Source organism: Nyctereutes procyonoides, unplaced genomic scaffold (genome assembly GCF_905146905.1).
Source record: "Nyctereutes procyonoides isolate TBG_1078 unplaced genomic scaffold, NYPRO_anot_genome, whole genome shotgun sequence".
Lineage (NCBI taxonomy): Eukaryota > Metazoa > Chordata > Mammalia > Carnivora > Canidae > Nyctereutes > Nyctereutes procyonoides.
Genome location: NW_026575030.1, coordinates 43,966,769 through 43,988,284, shown reverse-complemented (window position 1 = coordinate 43,988,284; position 21,516 = coordinate 43,966,769). Strand labels below are relative to the sequence as shown.

General features: G+C 39.1%; 1 protein-coding gene across 1 annotated transcript in view; it reads right to left on the bottom strand.

Annotated features, from left to right (window-relative positions):
• Window positions 1–21,516, bottom strand: part of DCBLD2 (discoidin, CUB and LCCL domain containing 2) — an 80,368-nt gene that overhangs the window by 10,216 nt on the left and 48,636 nt on the right. Inside the window, exons 4-13 of the mRNA XM_055315988.1 lie at window positions 17,144–17,195; window positions 14,849–14,921; window positions 14,401–14,534; window positions 12,675–12,715; window positions 11,606–11,821; window positions 10,704–10,828; window positions 5,717–5,867; window positions 4,629–4,715; window positions 4,366–4,491; window positions 1,144–1,237 (exon numbers count right to left, since the gene is read on the bottom strand). Coding sequence (XP_055171963.1) covers window positions 1,144–1,237; window positions 4,366–4,491; window positions 4,629–4,715; window positions 5,717–5,867; window positions 10,704–10,828; window positions 11,606–11,821; window positions 12,675–12,715; window positions 14,401–14,534; window positions 14,849–14,921; window positions 17,144–17,195 — 1,099 coding nt within the window. The remainder of the gene's footprint in view (window positions 1–1,143; window positions 1,238–4,365; window positions 4,492–4,628; window positions 4,716–5,716; window positions 5,868–10,703; window positions 10,829–11,605; window positions 11,822–12,674; window positions 12,716–14,400; window positions 14,535–14,848; window positions 14,922–17,143; window positions 17,196–21,516) is intronic.

Below are 21,516 nucleotides of genomic sequence, written 5' to 3'. Positions count from 1 at the left end.
ACTCCCTAGCCCAAGGCAGGAGCTCACATATTTCAGGGAACAAATCAAGTCATGCTCTTGCTCCACCAAACCTGTCCCTCCTGCTCTGTCATCTCCACGGGTCTAACTACACGAGCCAGAAACTTTGGTCATCCTGGAGCCCTCCCCCTTCCCTAGTGGTCAGCCAGCCCTGGGGGTCTGAGGACAGGCCATCTGCTCCACCCTGCACAGGGTGAGGCCCACCTACAGAGCGAAGCCCCATTTGTCTCCCCGCAGCCTCCCGATCCAGGTCCAGATGCAGCTCCACGGTCCCTCCTCCGCACCATCCCAGGCCAAGCCTACCCCCACTCAAGCACAGAGGCTGCGCTGGCCTCTACCTTCCTTCAACCTTCTCTTTAAGGCAAAACAAACTTGAGGATTACTTCTTCCTGCAGAAAGGCTTCAGATGATGCTCTTGGTTCTCACATCTGTGCTCCTCAGTACCTCAAAAATAACTCTTGAAGCCATATCATGGCTCCTTATCAGTCAGCCTTGCCAAGCACCTGGGAGATAGGAGTTCATGCAAATTCTTTCAGGAAATATTAGTTAAGCACCTATTATGTGGCAGGACGTTCTGATCAATGTGTATCTTCCAGCATGTAAAGCAGGTCCTGGTACAATAAAAGAAACTTAGCCACTGTGTTACTGAACATACTCATTTTTTATGGAAAAGAGAAATAAATGTTTTTTTTCCTGATTAACTATATAATTTATTGTGCAATTAACTATTTTTCCCCACAATTTCTAAATTAAAATGAATTATTTAAAATCAGATATAAACTCGTGAAACAAATGTATTTTTACCTTAATAACTACCTTAACTCTCCTCAAAAAAGTGGATAGTACTTCACCTTCTATATTTAGTTTCTTTCTTTTTTAAGAGTTTGTTTATTCCGGAGAGACACAGAGAGAGAGAGAGGCAGAGACACAGGCAGAGAGAGAAGCAGGCTCCCTGCGGAGAGCCCGATGTGGGACTCGATCCCAGGACCCCGGGGTCATGCCCTGAGCCAAAGGTGGATGCTCAACCCCTAAGCCCCCCAGGTGCCCTTTCTATATTTAGTTTCTATTTCACACCTGGAAACACCCCTTCCTGGATCAATCAGGCGAACTGCTTTGCGTACCAACCTGCTTCTCCAATGCCAAGCACACACTGCTAGGAGGATGAGAGCGGTGAGCACCATGACCAGCACTGGGACTAGGACCGCGGCCAAGGCTACATCTGCAAACACACCAGAGGCAGAGTCACGAAGCACAAGTGGGAAAGTTATTACCCCTATCATCCTTCAAAGCTTTTCTATTTCAGAAAGTACCGTACACATTATTTATGAAGTGAGCGTGGGCCTGTCTTGGTTAACGGCAGAGGCTTTGACTGTTAACGTGAAGTCTATCGCGTTATGTACTTCAACTTTGCATACACTTAAAATTTTTCGTGACTTTTTAAATCACCAAGACAAACTTAAAGACAAATGAAAAACTTGGAAGTTCTGACTATCTGATATAAAGGGTTCCTGTAATTTATATATTACAGAATTTACAAGTCAAAACCAATCAACAGAACAGCAGAGATGAATGAGCAATACGATTAAAAGATGCAAGTGACCACGACATGTTAGCTTCACCAGTAATCATAGAAACAGAAGTTAAAACAAGAATAAGATGCTATTTCCACTCATCGAATTGGCAAATATTTAAAAGAATAACACTAGACAGGATACCAAGAAAGTTATTTTTATGTGACTTTAAGTGATACTTTGTTTCATTTTGGGGCAGTACGTATAAATATGGGATACGTGGCAATTTCCACGTATGGAGTCTATTCTTGGGAAAAAAATTAAGATAACATTCAAAGACGCATTTTTAAAGTGGTTTGTTTCTGTAGCTGCAAAAGAGCGAAAAACTGGAAATGATCCAAATGCCCAACAATGGAAGGGAATAAAGGCATCATAGTATCCTTCGCATAGTCAAACACTATCCAGCCACTGGAAATGACATTGCAACTTGGTGGGGGAAATACTTCTGGGAAGGTAACATTGTAACATTAAGTATGAAAAAGCCAATGTGCATCAACAGGGCAGGAAAGGACAAAGTTCGGCCTGCAAGGAGGAGCTTGTACCAGGAGATCACGCAATCCCCTTATCTCCTTCCGTAGATAAGGAAGTCCCAGCCCAGACACAGAAAATGGTCTGCCGAAGGTCATTTGAGACATCAGCTTCCCTCCGAGCCTGGCGCCCCCAGTGTGGCAACGGGGAGGACAGCAGCAACCACTGATCCTGCTGGGGGCTAAGCGCCAGCCACTGCGGGGCCTGACCCACGGCATCTTATGCTCCCTCATACCGTACCCAAAAAGAGGCAGTGGATACAGGAGAGGGCGAGGGGCCCTGGTGGGAACCAGGGCACAATGCGGGCCCGCCCGGCCAGTGCTAGGAATCCCCCCTTCCATGCAGTGGACAGAGGGCACAGGTGCGTTTGCAAGTTCCACAAATAGGGAGCTTCCTTCTACCTGCTACCTCCTTTGAAAAGTAGAAGTGGTGACTGAGAGTGAGTAAAGAATTTCTGAGTCAAGGCTTTGAAAAATATGAAGTCTGAGAACAGACAGATGGGCTGACCAGAGAATAGAAAGACCGCCCGGCTGGTGCTTGGGGCTCCACGTGTGGAGGAGTCAAGAAGTTACAGGGGCACGAGTCTAATCAGGATAGGATCTTCCCCAGCATTGCTCTCAGCCTGAATGTAAAACTGGAAAAGGAGGAGCGCATAAAAGAGCAATCAGGACTCAGGCTTCCTAGAAAGCACGAAGAATTCAGAAAAGTAAATGTGCGGTATCCCTAAAATTTGTGAAACTGGAAAGAGAACACTCACGTTCAGGTAGACAGTCTGATTTAATTGGAAGTTTAAAAAAAAATCTCCTTAGGTTTGAAACATACTAAAAAGCCCATATACCACTGTCCAGGGAGAAGGAGACATGAGGTCTTTAACTGAAAAGACCTGTGCATTCTTTGTCATTCTTCTGAAGCTTACAAGAATCCTGGCTATGGAAGAAAATGCTTCAAGGACACTTTTAGTCTTGAGATTTTAAGATTCTTAATCAGATTTTAAGATGAGCAATACTTTTAAATGACGGTTTTTCCATCCAGGCACATGGTCCGGGACTCTGCTCACACAGAACAGAACGGTAAGTTCTGTGGGACACCGGGGTCTCTCGTCTCTAAGAAGTCTTGCTTCTCTTTAGCTTTCCCAGCAGCGTGAGAAAGAAAGTGGTCTGTTTAGAATGTACCTTAGAAGATACGGGAATAAGTGACATGTGCGAAGTTGGAGAGTGTTATCTTGAATCAGGCAAATTTTTAAAAACTGAGAATGAATAAAGTTCTGTGTGGCGCAGGTTACCTCGGGATGAATTGCTTTCTCTTCTCTGCATGGTCTCAAAAATTGGCTTTATCTGCCAACATTGAAATTCATTCCTCTGTGACACTGATGATTTTTTTCCAAATTCAGTTGAAATTTTGTTCTGCAACTAGTAAAATCAAAGTACTATGCTTCCTATGTGTTAATGCCTTATTTATCACCAATAAAATGTGAAAATAAAGTCTACTTCATTTATCTTTATAATCTGAAAAAACTAAGATTGCAAACATTTGCAAAGTAAAGACCAAAGTTTTTTTAATGAATACATGAACTCACAGTACTTTTTTTATTTTTATTTTTTATTTATTTTTTTAAATTTTTTTTTTAATTTTTATTTATTTATGATAGAGAGAGAGAGAGAGAGGCAGAGACATAGGCAGAGGGAGAAGCAGGCTCCATGCACCGGGAGCCTGACGTGGGATTCGATCCCGGGTCTCCAGGATCGCGCCCTGGGCCAAAGGCAGGCGCTAAACCGCTGCGCCACCCAGGGATCCCACAGTACTTTTTTTTTAAAAAAAAGCCCTAGTTTTCATCAAAATTGGTCCCCCCCCCCCTTTGTGCCACCAAATTCCCTATCCAACGAATTAATTTGTAACCGAAGGGGGGAAAAAAGGTTTGTTTCCTGCTACGGTTTTAGTTATTTCTAGAAAGAGAGACTCCTTGTGTTTAGCTGTGGTGGGGAGAAAAAGATCACACGAGGAGACCCAGAATACAGCAGCCATTTCTAAATATTTAAAGAACAATTCTACATGACACCAGAGAAGAGAAATCAGAGCAATGCAATCAGTTTCCTTTCTGGAGAGGAATAAAAGTTTCTTCTATTCTTAAGAAACACAGTTAAGAGGAAAAGAAACTAAGGGTTTGAAAGCTGGAAATGCTCCTGAAAATTTGTTACAAACAACATAAAATGCTACCACGTGACAGGAGTTAATTTCTGGATCTGCATACCTTTGGTCACACTTGGAGTTACGGTAGTATTTTTGATATCGGGAGTGGCCGTCGTTTGCTCTGTCTGTGCAGGAAACTCATTGTTGCTGCGAGGTTGTAGTGGTTGAGTAAATTTGGGGGCTCGACCTAAAAAAGTTTTAAAACCTCTTTACTCTTTCATCTACATCAACCTGATTAAAATATTTTATAATGCTTTTATTTATGGAAAATTATACCACAAATCCAGGGAATACTAAATTCTCATACTTACAAAGGAAGCATACCTTTGGCTATTTTTGGAGGGGCTGTAGTGTTTTTGAGGTCATTGCTGTTCCGAGGAGGTGGAGGTTGAGTAAGCTTTGGAGGACGACCTTGAAAAGTAGTTTAGAAAAGTTTATACCTTTTTGCTGGTAAGAGCATAGTTAAAAAACAGTAATTTAAATGTTTCCAACATTTCCTAGAGTACTCATTTCTGCTCGGTAATTTTAAGTCTCGGGGAGCAATATGCCAGAAGGATAAATATACTATGCATTACATATATAAGTTTACTGGGATCTCTCATTTTTTAAATAACTGTCTTAAAAATAATTTTCTTAGGAGGACGACACTGAGGAGGTGGACGATGTTAAACTCTAAAGCTACAGAAGTATCATCACAGTTTGACATACGACTCTTTCATTTCATCTAATAACTATTTGTGGAGCGCCCACTACGTGTGGGTGTTGGGGCAGGTTCTGGAGATACACAACAGTAAACAACGTATTAAAATATTCTACAATATTGAGGGGAAATTACTTACACTTTCTTTTTTTTCAAAGGGAACGGCACTTAAGCTAAGATTACTGCTATAACCACTGGTGTTTGTGATACAATATTATGCTACATGGAATCTGATTAGAAATTGTGAAGATTGAGACTAGATCTGAAAACCAATCTCATTATATGAATTATCTCATCAATGATGCTCTGTATTCTTCTTGTAACTTTGGAAACCATCCTGGTAACTAGCTTTATAAAAGGATGACTATTTCTTTTAAAAAATCCTTTTTAAGGAGGATCCCTGGGTGGCTCAGCAGTTCAGGGCCTGCCTTTGGCCCAGGGCGTGATCCTGGAGTTCCGGAATCGAGTCCTGCGTTGGGCTCCTGGCATGGAGCCTGCTTCTCCCTCTGCCTGTGTCTCTGCCTCTCTCTCTCTCTCTCTATCATGAATAAATAAATAAATAAAATCTTTAAAAATATAAAAAGATAAAAATCCTCTTTAAGATGATGGTGTAATTAAAATCTAAACACTCGTATTATCATTACTTATCTTCTCTGAGAGCCTCAAAGCCATTTTAAATTAATCCAGTGAAAATAAAATACTGTTGTTTTACCTTTAGGAATAAACTGACATCCAAGAAGTTCTATTTTCATGGCAATTTTCTGCTGCCACTGGGTAGGATTCACTCTAATAAAACGTGCAACAATTGGTGGCAAAAAGTTGTTACGCACATCCTGGTGATAATCTTTGTTTCCTTGAAATATCTTTAAAAAACAACAAAAAATTGGTACTTTACATCAACAGAAGTCAGGGTTATACTGTTCCACTGAAACATTTTTGTTTTTGTTTTTTTTTTTTGCTCTGGGTCTTAAATGACATCTGTAAAGTATGACAGTAAGAATTAATTTCTCAGAAAATAAATTAATCATAATTTGGACAAACTATTAAGAAGCTACACATTCTTAATCAAACACTTATAAAAGTACTGAATACACAAATGATTTTAATGTGATTTAAACATAATAAAAATGCTAACTTGGCAACTGGGAAGAAGGTTTCAGTCCCGTGAGGCAGTATAATTCTATTAGTAAATTAGGAATTGTAGCCCTGTGGGATTACCAACTGTTCAAATATATTAATTTTCAAAGTGAAGCATAATTGAACATACAGTCTAAGAGGAAATGCTTTACTGTGTACTTTTCATAATTTTTCTTGCAGAAGAGGCACAGAAAGTGAACATCGACTAAGGAATATGCAACAGTCAGATACCCCCACCTACTGGATAAACAACATAAAGACAGTTCTCATGTTAAACCCACTTTCATTCCTTGTTGCTATCTAAACCAGACAAGTGATTCTGAAACGCTGCTGCCCGACTAATTTTAATGAACCCATGTAAACAGCAACAGATGCATTCTATGTATTAGGTAAAAATACAATTTCAAGTGACTAGCTCATCCCTCAACCATTTCAAGCAAATCATGATAATATATAACACTGAAGGGCTCTTACTAACAAAGCATTTTCACATAATTATCTCAACTGTTCTCTAGGACAACCCCCTGAAATACACAGGACCCAGAAAACTGCAGCTCCCAGAATGTAAGTGGACTGGATAACGTCAATAAGCGAGCAGTGACTTGAGTCCAAGTCTTCTGACTTAACTCTAGAGCTCCACTAAGCAAAAAGTCCTCCCTTTTCCTTTGGGTGAAATCACCAGGCTAGTTTCTAAAGACTGCCAAGAGATAGATAGCTGCCTAAAACCAAAGGGGTTTGTATTTTTATCAGTTGATGTGAGAACAAGTTAATGTTTAACTCTTCAATCAAGTCATGTCCAAATAGAGCTACTTTCTTTTGGCTGATTCACAAAGTATTAGACTGTAAATTTCTAAGATGTGTTAACAGCCTTCATTTTCTACAAGGTTTGTTTTGAAGTTATAATAATCCCCTACCTAGTAAACTTCCATTATTTCCTCAGATATTACTCTGAAATGAAGGCAATTATTTGCAGTCTATTATTTTAGTGGAACAGGAACCGTAATCATTTTAGGACATAAAAACTATCCCTGAGGCCTTACTTCACACTATAGTTTCATTTTTATGAAAAAGCTTAAGGGAGAAAAATTTTATATGAACTAAGTAAAAAAGATCTGCTATAATCTATGAGCATTTATTAAAAGACCCTAAGTGTAGGAAGGTCTGCAAGGTGTCATGAGGATAAAAATGGAAACGGAAGTCAAAGCTTCCACTCTCAAAGAACTTAAATTTTTTTTAATCTTTTTATATAATCATAAATTTTATTTTATTTTTTTAAATAAATTAATTTTTATTGGTGTTCAATTTACCAACATACAGAATAACACCCAGTGCTCATCCCGTCAAGTGTCCCCCTCAGTGCCCATCACCCATTCACCCCCACCCCCCACCCTCCTCCCCTTCCACCACCCTCCCCTTCCACCACCCCTAGTTCGTTTCCCAGAGTTAGGAGTCTTTATGTTCTGTGTCCCTTTCTGATATTTCCCACACATTTCAAAGAACTTAAATTTTATTAGATATCACCACACACAGATATGGCACACTATTAAAAAGTAATATATTATGAAGTTGTACATACACTTCTATCTTCTGAAAACAAACCTAAAAGCCATCTCAATCTGTATGTGTTCCTGCATATGTGCATGCTTAGAAAGGGTGAGGAAATGAACACATCAACTACTCTGGAGTTGGAGGTCAATGAGAGAGCTGATGGGCTAACGTAAGTGAGGCAAGAGACCGGTATTCCATATACTTCAATGTAAGGACTTCCACTTCTCTTCAGGACAGAATAACAGGGACTAAAAGTTTACTCTTTGCCTTACACATCTGAAAAAATCAGACAGGATATATGAAACACTGGACAATAGGCAGCATAGCGCACTGAATCCCTGAGAGAAAAAAGACACATGAGGTGAGCCTTTCTATTGCCCCAGTGTTGTCTGGAGAGAGCCTTGGTGGTCTCCTGAATTGAGGACACAGAGCTCAGAGATGGAGAAGCCAAAGTAGCTAGAATGTGCAAGACAGAGTATAGGAGAGAAGAGAACCGCACAAAGAGGGACTTCTTGGATCTGTAGGGGGGGGGGGTTTCCCCTTAAATCTTCAGTTGCATGTAAAGTAAACGACCTGTGGATGGGAAAAGAAGTGTTGGAAAGGAGCCAGCCCAACAATTCTCAGAGCTATGCAGGGTTGGGAACAGCTCACATTACCGATAGATAGCATGGAGAAAACTCATAATGTATGAGACTTTGGGTTGAGTACTTCGAACAGTATTGTCTCAGTAGCAGAAAAAAATTAGAACTAAAAGCTGCTCAGGTCCTGCCTAACAAAGCTAAAATGCAAACCTTAAAAAGACCAAATAATTCCCAAGTAACCTGTGTCTCAGAATAAAGCTCTAAAATATGTAGAAAGCAGAAAACAACCCTAGCACCAAACAACGTAGAAGTCCATCATGTTTGGCAACCAACCAAAAATTACCAGGGAATAGGACTCATAATATCCATCCACGTAAAAAGACCCACATATGACACATTAGTAGACAGAATTAGCAGATAAGGGCATCAAAAGATTTACTATATATTCCATAGGTTTTAGGGGTAGAAAAAAGCATAAGTATGTTCAGGAGAGACTTGGAAGAAATTTTAAAAGCGCCAAACTGAATATCTGGAAGCAAAAATGCAATGTTGAAGATAAAAGTACACAGGATGGGATTAATATATTAGATAGTGCAGAACAGATTAGTGAACTTAAGGCAAAACAGTAAATTTTCCAAACTAGAACAGGGAGAAAGATTAAAAAAAAAAATGAACAGAGCATCAGTAAGTTGTGAGACATCTTTAATAGTCATAATATTCATGTAATTAGAATTAGGGAGGCAACATATTTGAGAAAACATATTTGAGGAAACATGGCCTACAATTTTCTAAATTTGATGCAAATTATAAATAGCAGATCCAAGAGATCAAAGAAGCCCAAGCAGAAGAAACATGAAGACAACTACACAAAGGCACATCATAATCAAATTGCTTCAAATAGACGTTAAAAAGAAAATCTTAAAAACAGTCAAGGAATAAAAAGACACATTACATAATGAGGAACAAAGGCATGAAAGATAGAATTCTCACTGGAAAAATGTAAACCAGAAAACAGTGGACCAGCATAGTTAAGGTGTGGAGGGGAAAGCAAAATCAACCTAGAATTCTATACCTAATGAAATTATCCTTCAAAAATGAAGCAAAAAAGGAAGTCTTTTTCAGAAATATAATTCAATTGTGCTAGATGTTTTTATAATAGAATCATGGATACTTTTTTATAATTTCAAAAAGTTAACTATATTCCGCAAGTACAATACATATTCTACAAACAGGTATGGATGTGCTCAGAGTAAAAAAGTAGCCAAGTTTGAGGTTATTAAGCAGAAGGAAGATAGGTACAAAGACAATACTGTTATTTACTTCAATGGGTAGAGCCTCACCAAAGATGAAGGTCATGTGCTATCACGCAGAAGAGAGAGGAAGGAGGCCTTGAGTAACAACGGAAGGGTTTAGATCCACATGACAGATTATAAGGAGCCCCTCGAGTTTTCTGAATAGAGAGATAAGAAAAGTGGAAATTGAAGACATATCAGCAAATCATATATACGATAGAGAACGGAGGGTATCATAGAATTGAAATGGAACTCAGGGAAGTTTCATTAAAAAAAAATGTGCTTATAATTTCAGTTCTAGATGAGAAGAACTTGGCCTTCCTTGGGAGCAAGGACTTCCCAGAGTTCCAAGGTCCTCGTGGTGGATCGCAGGCCAGGAGCCCAGGTGAAAGTGTCATCTAGAGGATTGCCACTACTCCCCACTCCCCACCCCTGATCATCTGCTCTGAAACATTCCTGCATTATCACTGTCTGTGAACTAAAACAATTTGATAATTAGCATGGAAGCTAAGGAAACTCTTCAGATAGGAAAAAACAAGTTTTCTAAGCCCCAATTTGGTATAGTGATCTTGAAATGAACTTTCAAGTCTACATCCCATCCTATAATGCACTTTTGCCTTTAGCTATTGTCTGTTGTCCCCTTGCCTCCATAGAAGAAATCTGGGGACAAATTAGGCTCTCCATCATTCTGTGGATTAACAGGAAAAACTTATTTATGACAAGAAATTACAAGTTCCTTTTTAGAATTTTTTTTAATAAGTTACCACTACTGATTGAAAATTATTCATTCCTTCATTCACTTATGTAGGCTCTACACTCAAAGTGAGGTTTAAATTCATGACCCTGAGATCAAGAGTCACATGCTTTGCCACATGAGCCAGCCAGGTGCCCCTTCTTTTTAGAACTTCTTAATCAAGTACCTAAACAATTGAGTTAAGAAATCTGAGATCATCAAAAGGAACCTAGAACCACTGAGAATCTCCTAACCACAGTTAGAAGAGTATGGCTAATAACCAACACAACCTAACATAACCAAGAGAGAGCAAAGACCTAGCAATAGCTAACATGAACACTGCACATGAAAATGTCCACGATTCCTGGCAGAGGCCCATTTTCAAAAAAACCCTGGCAATCATCTTACCTTATCCTGCTCCACGCCTGGCTCTCTGTACACAGTCCATCTCTGTCCATCATCACTGTATAGAATTCTGTAGGCTGACACATAGTAATTGTGTTCCACCATGGTGGAGCCAGTGGTTACAATGCCTAGGGAATGGAAAGTTGCTTTCGTTAGTGCACACAGTCTGATCCTTGAAGTCTGTTCAGCATTGAAGCACAAACATCCAAAGTGCACTGTTAAAACATATTTGCCGATGGCCCATTACCATCTCCAAGTGCAAGGTTTCATTATAATAGCAACTAAATCCTTGCCTTTGTTCCCTTGTAGAGACACAAGAGTTAGGGGAGCACATAGGAAAAGGACTGTTCTATTTTGACAGCCTGTATTCACGTCATTGCAAAATATATCTCATCTACCAAGTAACAATGACAGCCTGGGAATGAATGGATTAAAACAATTATTTTTTTCAGTGCCAAATCAAAATAAATTTTTAACAAAACTACCTCACCTAATAATTCTAATAATTATACTGACCATTTGATAAATTGCTCCAAATAAATTTGTATTCAGACACAGGCAGAATATTATTTATAGCACTTAAAATGAACTCCTTGAACATGAATTTCCTTTAATGACTAGAAGCGATGGTAATTTCAAATATCAAGATCACTTAATTGAAACACTACCTTAAAAGAATTTTATTACGATGAAAACGAAAAGCTAGTAAAAATCAAAAACCAACACCTTTACTCTGCCATGTTTTAATAAAACCGCCTTTTGGAATACTTAACACCAGTAAAGAAAACTTAAAACCATACAATTAAATTGGCAGTGACCTAATTTCCTATGAAAATCTCAGATGTCATCAGATTTCCAAATAAAATCATAACTATAAAGTATTCTAGAAAATTATGTCTCTTGACCTGTTATCTTCTTTTCTTTATTCAGATCTATTTGTAACCACTGATATTCATCAGTGGCAAAAGCAGCCCAGGGAGGCCCAGGTTTCTTCAGCCTGGCCTTTTCGGGTTTCCAACTGTTCTCTTGTCCTGTGTGGTCAGTCCATTCCAGCACAGATGATGCTGTTATTTGAGGATCGGCAATCACACCAGATTCCATCCCCAGGGTTCCATAACAACCTGAAACAAAAAAGACAGAAATTTGGTTTCTAGATATAAATTCAAAATCTGTATAAATTTGCTCACTGGAAACTTTCTATTGTATATGCAATTAATATACACTGTGCTAATAATATAGTGTAATAGAGAAATATCAAAAGTAGGCAAATGTTTCTTGGGTCCATGTCTTTGTGTCTCATCAGGAAATGTACAGACATATTTATTCACAAGCAATAACCATTAATTTAATGGGAATACATTATCCTCTCCCTGTGATACTGTCTCCAGACCAGTGGAGGACTCACTCCCTACTGCAGTTAGGTGTTTGCTCAGATGTCACATTCTCCATGAGGCCTGTCCTGATCCCACTTAAAACTCCAAGCCAGGCACTCCTGCATTGCCTATATCCTCTTTCTTTGACCGATTTTTCTACATCTTCAATAATATTATAAAAAGTACATCATATATAGTAATTTATTTACCTACTGTTTACTGTTAATCTCTCAATACTAGTATCTAAGCTCCAAGAAAGGAGGATCTTGTTTATTCTGTTCACTTTTGTTTCACTAGCACCAGGACAGTGCCTAACAAATCAAAGGCACTCAATAAGTATTTTCTGTTGAATTAATTCCTTCTTCAGACATATTTAAAAAATCACCTTTCCTAAGGAACTTTCCTTGCTTACATGATCATTTCTTTATTAAATATAAAACCTCCAATTTATTCCATCTATTATATTATTGTGACATACGAGAAGGTGCAAAACACCAGCAATTGGCATACTACATGATAATATTTTAAAAATATTAACTATTAAAAAAATATTAACTATTATGCAAATTATAATAAGTTATAAAGTCCATGAGAGGCTTACCACTTGTCTTAAATGTAAAAAGACTTGTAGATAAGTGTCCCCTGAAAGAGAGAAAGGTTGTTCTTGGTGACACTCATATATTGACTTCCCTATATTTTTCTTAAGTAAAACTTTTTCTTTTGTTTTTACTTTAGTATATAAAGAACTAAGGATCTTCTATGGCTATATGTTAGATAACCGATGCTATTCTTAGGCGAAAAAGATTTCAAAGCAGAACAATTTCTGAAATCAGCATAAACAACTTTCTCTACAAGTACCTAGTGCCTGTCTCATACATGAAATTTGCCAAGTAAGCCTGTGTAACCTTTAACATGTACTTATTTATCTTTCATGGAAATAAACTGATTCCTCAAACTTTTCTGTGTCATTTGGTTTTGTTGCAAGTACACTAATTCTCAGAGAATGAGGCCTAAGTTTCCTTGGGTAAACAGAAAAAAAGCTGGCTACAAACAGAAGAGATTGCATTTGTTACAGAAAATAAACACAGCTAAGAAGTAGTTTCAGTGTTACAATGCAGCACTGCATTTGGATTTCAAAGTAAGAGGCAAGGAAAAGCAGTTGGGGAGAATGGAGGAGTGGGACAAGGGAGTAGTTTACCAAGGACTCTAAAGAACTTGGGGAGATCAGAACATCAGCGTATGCTCTTGCCTTTAGCATAACATTCAAACAATTATTATAAGTGGATGCAACCTATCCTTATTTTTTCTTAAGGTGTGAAAGAAAGAGAACTGATAATATTATTTCTAAAGATAGCAGAGGGGAAAGGAATGAAAAGTCTCTGCATAAAATCATCTAGAAGAAACCAAGAGAAGGAAAGGTTGCTAACTCTAACCAGGGATGGGCAAACGATGGCTTGCTCATGCATGGCCTGTTTTGTATGGCCAGTGAGCTATGAATGGTTTCTACGTGGTTAAAGAGTTTTAAATGAACTAAAAAAGCATAAGTGACAGGGACATGTGGCCTTTATAAAACCTAATATATTTGCTATCTGGTTCTTTACAGAAAAAGTTTGGTGTCTCCTCTTTAATACTGTCATGGATATGGCTCATGCTCTCATCTTCTGAAAGAAAACTGGCCAAGAACCTCTGAAGAGAAGCTGGTTTCAATTAGACTCAGTATTGTCTATAGGACTAAGCCCATCTAACAGGTGAGATTTACCAAAACAGATCCCAAATATTACATTTCTATTTAATGTTTCAACCTTTCCTGCGTTTGATGCCTTGTCTGTGTTTCATAAAACAGATAACTGTAGTGACCATAAAAGATACATTCTTAAAACATTCTCTTTGGATGAGAGGAGGATTCACAATACTGCTACTTCTGAATTTATGTCAAAATCTAACTTATACTCAAAGTATTTCAGTTATCCTCAATCCATCCTAGGTCATAGTCTATAAGAAACAGAGTTGTTATGCCTTCTAATCTTGAAAATGAAGTAAAAATTTGGCCACAGACTCTTAGACCCTTACTCTAGGCATTTTCAACACTCAGAAAAGTACAAAATCATCCTAGAGAATGACGACCTTTGTGATGGAGAGCATGTTAAGGTAGTGCAACCTGCCTGGACTCTTCAGTATGCTCAACCAACACACAAAAATGGGAATGCCTGTCATACAAAGGTTACTTCCTGAACACCATTAACAACAGTGATGTTGTTGAGGTCTAACTAGTTGCTATACCACCCGTGCCCAACACCGTTACTATGACCAGTAACGTATATACTTACACCACAGATGTGACATTGTTGGCCAAAGAACTCTCATAGTACGGGATACCTTTACTGATCACAACACTGATTTGTCCACCCAGAATGTTTGACACTACTCCTGCATGCACGCCAGCCATGCACAACGGCGAGGACTTGAGGAAAGGAAAAATAAAAGATTAGTTATTTCACTTTCTTTTGACAATTTATAAACAAGACACTTATGCTTCCTCAAGAAATGAGTTGACCAGGGCAGTCTGCTCAGTAAACACAGGATGATTAACGTGATAACATAGTACAGACTTGTAGCACAAGACAAAGAAAAACATTACGTGATACTAAAGGGAAATAATTCCTAGAAAATAAATCAAGATGAAAGATATACAATAGGTACATCAACCTATTTGGGAGTTTAAAAAAAATATAGTTCTCTCGTGGCTTCAACTAAGTCTATGTTCCTTAGACTTACATCTCTATATCCATGAGGGATTGTTCCAGAGATCTCAGCAAAAGGAAGCAGACAACCAGCTGGGCAGTACTTACTGTGAAATAAAAACAAGTTAAAGGGTATAATATAGTTCTGTGCTCACTGCGGGGAAAAGAACAAAAACATCACATATTCATTTCTTGGTTCATTAAATACTATCATCTCACTACCTATTTCCAAAAAGCCCTTTCAGAATTTATTCTATCTGTCCCTAAAACACATCTTCACTCACATAAAATAATCGTTTCATATTCTACATATTGCTTTATTTTACTTCATAATTCATCACAGACATATTTTTACTTATAAGATCTATTCATATTTAATAGCTACTCGCTCTTCTATTTTGTGGATAAACAATAATTTATTTCACCAATCCTTTATTGATCAAATATGACTTAAAAAGGTCTGGCATTCATTCATTTATTGACTCACCCACCCACCCACTCAACACAGTTACCTGAATGTCTATTATGTTATCTGTTGCTTGCTGGGCTTTGCTAGGTATTGGGTTTATGAAAATCAACCACATAAATATGGCCCAGTCTTCGCTAGGTTTACACTCCAGAGGCCGGGGTCGGGTGGACATTAAACTAATATTTAAATGAGCAATTTATCAGATTATGGTTCTGCTATGAAGAAAAGGCACTCCATGAAATTACTGGGAGGAAGCAAACTTAATAAAAGTAATACAAATATTCAGTAAATTTACTAGTGCCAGCAGGCTTTCTGAGTAGCTCCAGAACCCACACAAGAACCCGAGTAGTAGGTCTTAGTATCATCCTCATCTAACAGAAGAGGGAGCTGCGAAACGGTGCGCCCAGGTCCCACAACTAGTAAGTGGCTCCAGAGTCCATGCTCTTACACAGGGCTCTGCACTGCCGAAGTCAGAACATGGGGCCCCGAGGAAGGGAGGGAAATGCACCCTAATCAGCAGGAGCAGCATGCCCACGAGGCAGGGTGGCCCGTGTGTGTCTGCATCTGAGGATGAGCAGCGCAGATAGAGTACAGTGAGCACTGTCTGACCCAAAGGTAACATTAGACTGAGAGAAGGCTCAAGAGGTGGACAGGAGCCAGATGGTGCTGAAGCCTTGTGGACTATGGCGAGGAGTCTGGAACGTATTTCTAAGTAAAACTAGGAAGTCAATGAGGGATTTCAAAGCTTATACACATCATCTGATTTATACTTCTGAAAGAGATCATTCTGGCTACTGAGAAGAAAGAGGCTGTAAGGAACCATGAGGGGACGCCAAGACACTGCTGGGCTGGTGGTGCAGCCGTCTAAGCCAGGGAACACAGCAGCTCATGTATGGGTGGTGGTGACGGAGCCCAGAGCAGAGGCTGTGCAACACACAACCTCTGCCAGAGTCCCCCCTGCTGACCGGGACCCTCTGTAGTGCTGAAGAGTGTACCCATCCCACAGAGAAAGAACAATCCTTTATGACAAAGGCTGCTCTTTTCAGTTTGGTAGCAAGTCAGGGGGAGGTTCCTGAGACAGGTGTCACTTCGATGAGAACAAATTCGCCAAGCAGAGGAGTCCGGCAACTCCAGGCAACAGTTCTGAGAGCTCAGAGCAGCCTAAGGAATCCAGAGCCATTTGAACCTAAGTACATAAGATGATACTGGACAAATGGCCCAAGGCCTACCTGAGAAGGATTGTGAAACCCAGGCCAAGAGATCTGGATGGCATTTTGTCTCAATAACAAGGAGCGCCTGGGGACTTTAAAGTAGGGGAAGGATCAGGCATCTACCTTAGGATGAAACCTGGCGGCAATGCGATGGGCAGGATAAAAGCCAGTGAAGGTTACAAATGGAAAATAAAATAGAAGTTAACCCCAGTCCAGACAAGAGACAAGGACATAAAGCAGGGAAACAGTAGTAGAAACGCTGCCTGGGCAAGAACACTGAAGAATTCCTTCGGAGCCTAAATCATTGTTTCCCCTTTTTTGAAAGGGGGTGGGGGGTGGGGAGTTAGCTTCTCTAACTTCATTAGCAGTTTTGCCAGGTTTTGAAAGGGGACCAGTGCTACTTTTAAAGCATATTAAAGTTATATTTTCAGGGTAGAGAAGATCCAAATGCTACAATTAAAGCAAAATGTAAACATAGGAACTCAAGGGCTTAAAATAAGCTCTAATTTACTGACATCTCAGAACAATGATTGCGCATCACACCTGTGATACATACACTGATGTACATTAATCCGAAGTGTGTAAGAATAATGATGAAGTAGAGGAAGAGTGACATTCAAGGGGGGAAAAGTCACAAATATGGTCATACCTGAACTCAGGTTCCAAAAAACTGGATGCAGTATCTAAACAAGTGATTAGATCTAGAAAAACAAAAATAAAAACCGGATTCAGTAATACATAGGTTTACTCTTACTAAAACACCAACTGTTTCCAAATCCCAAAATGATACTGTTCCAAATTTTAAATTTCAACAGTGTCGAGGTGGTTCTCGTAACTTTTTACATATTTTTGTTAATCATGATTTCTTTTTGATTTTAAGTATCCTGATTTCTGGGGCTATGCCTTTCCAATCCTCTTTGCTACCGTATCACCTCACAGAGTCCTGTATATTTATATATAGAAGGTACAGAGACAGGTATAATGTATAGACTTAACTCCTATAAAATACAGCTCCTGAAAAAAGAAAAATCATTATTATAGAACTAAAAAACAATCCTTTGCTAGTTACACACAAGGAAAACAATGACAAAAGACAGGTGAATTAATTTTGTTACCCTAAGTAACTGATACTCAAACTCTAGTCCATGGCCAGGACCAGCAACATGAGGATCTTCCGTGAACTTAAGAGAAATTCAAATTCTTGAACACCACCCAGACTTAACAGAATCTCTGGGAGCAGGAACTTGCTTTAACAAGTCCTCCAGGTAATTCTTGAGCACAATGAAGTCGAAGAAACACTTATCTAAATAAGAAGGAACTTTAAAGTTTTAACATTTCTATCTAGAAATCAAATCTGAGTAAGAGCTAACCTGTTTCATTAGGACTCAGTTCACAGGTCGAGTAAAAGGGGGCTCTTAGCTCCAAAAGGTCAACGTCTTCCTTCTGCGCTTAGGACAGAAGGCCAAGTCCTCAACACAGCTCATGGGTCCCGACGTGGCAGCCTGCTTCTGGCTAAGTCTGGTTTCCTACCTGTGCTGGGTTCCTGCCACACTAGGCTTCTTGGGCTCCTCTGGCACACGCTGCCCTCTCGACCTGTAATGATCTTCTCCTGTCCCTGAGCCTTGCTGCCTTACCTGTCACTTCCTCACAGAAGCTGTTCCTCATCTTCACAAGTCAAACACCTTTAGCACATAGCGGGCACCTAAGATTTGTTTGTTTTAATGAGTAGGTGACTATTATGTGTTGTCCAAGTACCGTGTGTTACGTAAGAACAATCCACTGAGGCAGTCGTAGAGTTATAAGCATCATTTCATGATGCCTAAACTATGGACAGAGAAGGGGTCAGTCCTCCTTTGTATCGTCAGCAGCAATCACAGCAGATGAGGAGGCTTTCAGTCAACGTTTACTGAATAGTGGATGAATACAAAGTTTGTGATCATAAGCATATTTGGCTAAGTCCAATCGCGTTCTGGCTTGTATGAAGGAACACCTAGAAGGCCCCAAAGCAATCACAAAGGTAAGGGATTTCACATATAAATGCTTGGCCTTACAGCCATGCTGATGGTGACAATGCACTGGTGTCCTAGCACACTGAAGCCTTGCAAATACTCGTTAAATTAATGGCCACCGCAGCAGGCACAGGATAACTGATTATTCTATTTTACAATTCTGAAGAAATGATGGGATTATCACCCACATGAAATGTGCTTTGAAACAATCTAAGAATAATAACTTTATACCTATAGGAAAGTGGTATTTGAGAGTGATTATGTGAACTAATATCTACACACCATAGGCCCATGGATGATGATTAAATCTGTGTTTCAGGAGTTTAAGAGAATACAAGCCTGGATAGGGGTTCACGATTACCTGAACTAATATCTACACACCATAGGCCCATGGATGATGATTAAATCTGTGTTTCAGGAGTTTAAGAGAATACATGCCTGGATAGGGGTTCACGATTACCTGGCTAAATGAGAAAAGCAAACACACTGAATTACCTATACCTTGGTTATTCCTGGCACTCTTCACACTGCATCAATTAGAACTGATTTTTTGCTTTCCTGCTCCACCAAGAGAGTTTCTAACTTCTAAGATTAGAAGCTGAACTTCTAGAAATAATAGCCTGGGATGCAGAGGTACCTGTGTGGTCCAACATGGCATTCACACCACAAGAAGACTGCCGGCTGGCCTCACTGCTTTCAGGCCAAATGCCAGGATACTGGTCAACTATGGATATACTTGATCAGACCAGGGCTTTATTACAAGTCCACGCAGTGCTAAAACTCCAGAGTAGGCCAAGCACATGTATGCAACTCACTTGACCTTGCTTTTAAATTCCGTGGGGGCTCAATACAAGTCCTGAGGAGGAAAATAGGAATTCAAAATGGACAGCTATGAAGAGAGCCAAGAAGACTAAAGACAGAGAAAGGAAATCATGATTACAAATACTGAGCTTTACAACTCCACAAAGGTGAAGAAAACATCATGCAGGCAATGAAGAAGCTTTAAAATGTGTCTTCCCTGAAAGCTTTTCCCAGGTAAACAGCCTTCCAGAAAACCACTATTACTACAAGGCTCCCAGGTAATACCAACGGCTTAGGCAGGATGAATACAGCTCAAAAGAGACCATCTGCCTCAGAGCCTTCTGACAGCAACGTATAAGAGATTATAACGAATGGAACAGAAGTGAGAGTCCAGAAATAAATTCTAAATTTAAAGCCAACTGATTTTGATAAGGATGCCAGAATGATTCTATGGCAAGGAAGGATAGTCTTTTTAACAAATGGGACTGGGACAAGCATTTTTCACATGCAAAAGAATGAAACTGGACCCTGACCTCAGATCCCATATAAAAATTAAACGGGATCTAAATTTAAGAGCTAAACTTATAACATTCTTAGAAGAAAGCACAGGGATAAATCTTTACCCTGGAGTAAGCATTGTTGTCTTGGCTGTGATATCAAAAACATAAATAGCCACATAAAAATAAACTGCATTTCATCAAAATTAATTATTTCGTGCTTAAAAGGATGCTATCATGAAAGAGAACGATAATCCCCACAAAGACTGAAAATATTTGCAAATCACAGAAATCTGATAAGGATCTAGTACCAAGAATACATAAAGAATTATTCTGACTTGATTTTACAAAGACAACCGAATTTAAAAATGAGCAAAGGATCTGAATACAGTACTTCAAAGGAGACATGCAGATGGCCAGTAAGCACATGAAGATACTCAACATAATTAACTATCAGGGAAACGCAAATCAAAGTCACAATGAGATAACACATACACACTGGGATAACGAGAGTCAAAAGGACGGATAATAACAAGTGTTGGCAAGGATGCGGAGAAACTGGAACCCGCATGCACTTCTTGAGGGATTTTTAAATGGTGTAACTGCTTTAGGAAAGAGTTAAGCAGTTTCTTAAAAAAAGGGTAAACACAGAGATACTGTACGACCCTGCAATTACACTACTAGTATATACCCAAAAATGAAAATGCACGTCCATACAAACACCTGTATACAGATGTTTATCAACTAATGAATGGAGAAATGTAGTATATCCATACAGTAGAGTATTACTCAGCTATAAAAAGTGAAATGCTCATACATACTACAACATCAACTCTGAAAACATGCAAAGTGAAAGAAGCTAGCCATGGAAGACCACAGGTTGTATGATTCCAGTTTTATGAAAACATCCAAAATAGGTAACACTATAGAAAGAAAAAGTAGTTTAGTGGGTACCTAGGACTGGAGAGGGAGAGGGTTAAGGGGATAGGGAACACAGGGTGACCACTAGTGACTGTGGAGCTTCTCTTAGGCTGATGAGAATGTTCTAAAATTGACTATGGTCAATGACTGCACAACTGCAAATATACTAAAAAAATCAACGAACTGCATATTGTAAGTAGGTGAAATATACAGTGTAATAAAACTGTAATAAGGCCTTTAAAAATGAAGAAAAAGAAGGTGACATAAAAGTGGTACCAATGTTCCTTTATCACGTGCATTGAGGGATGAAATAAAGCCTAGTAAGAGGGCTGGGATTGGCAGTTCACTGGTTTATTCATTTGTTCATTCATTCACTCAACACACATTTAGTAAGTATGTATTATGACCAGGTGTTGTTCTAGGCACCACAAATAAAGCAAAGAATACGGACAAACATCTCTGCATCTTTCCAGAGCAAGCAGGCCTCAGGGAGCTTGTGAAGGAAGAAGAATGTATTTGTGATGAAGAATACAAGAAAATATAAAAACAGAGGCAAGCCAAAAGTCAACAACAGGATGAAGGATTTCAAGGTCGTCTTGATGAAAATACCGTCAGGTTTTCTGAGATAGCTCCCAACTTAGTAATATTACTGTCCGCCATAACGGATATCCTATGCACACGTTTGTGTTTTAATGTCAGTACAATTAAACGTTTGTCCACTACATACTAACTGTATGGGCTGGGAACTTTGTAATTGCCCCATGAAAATATTTATTTAAACATGACATCTAACG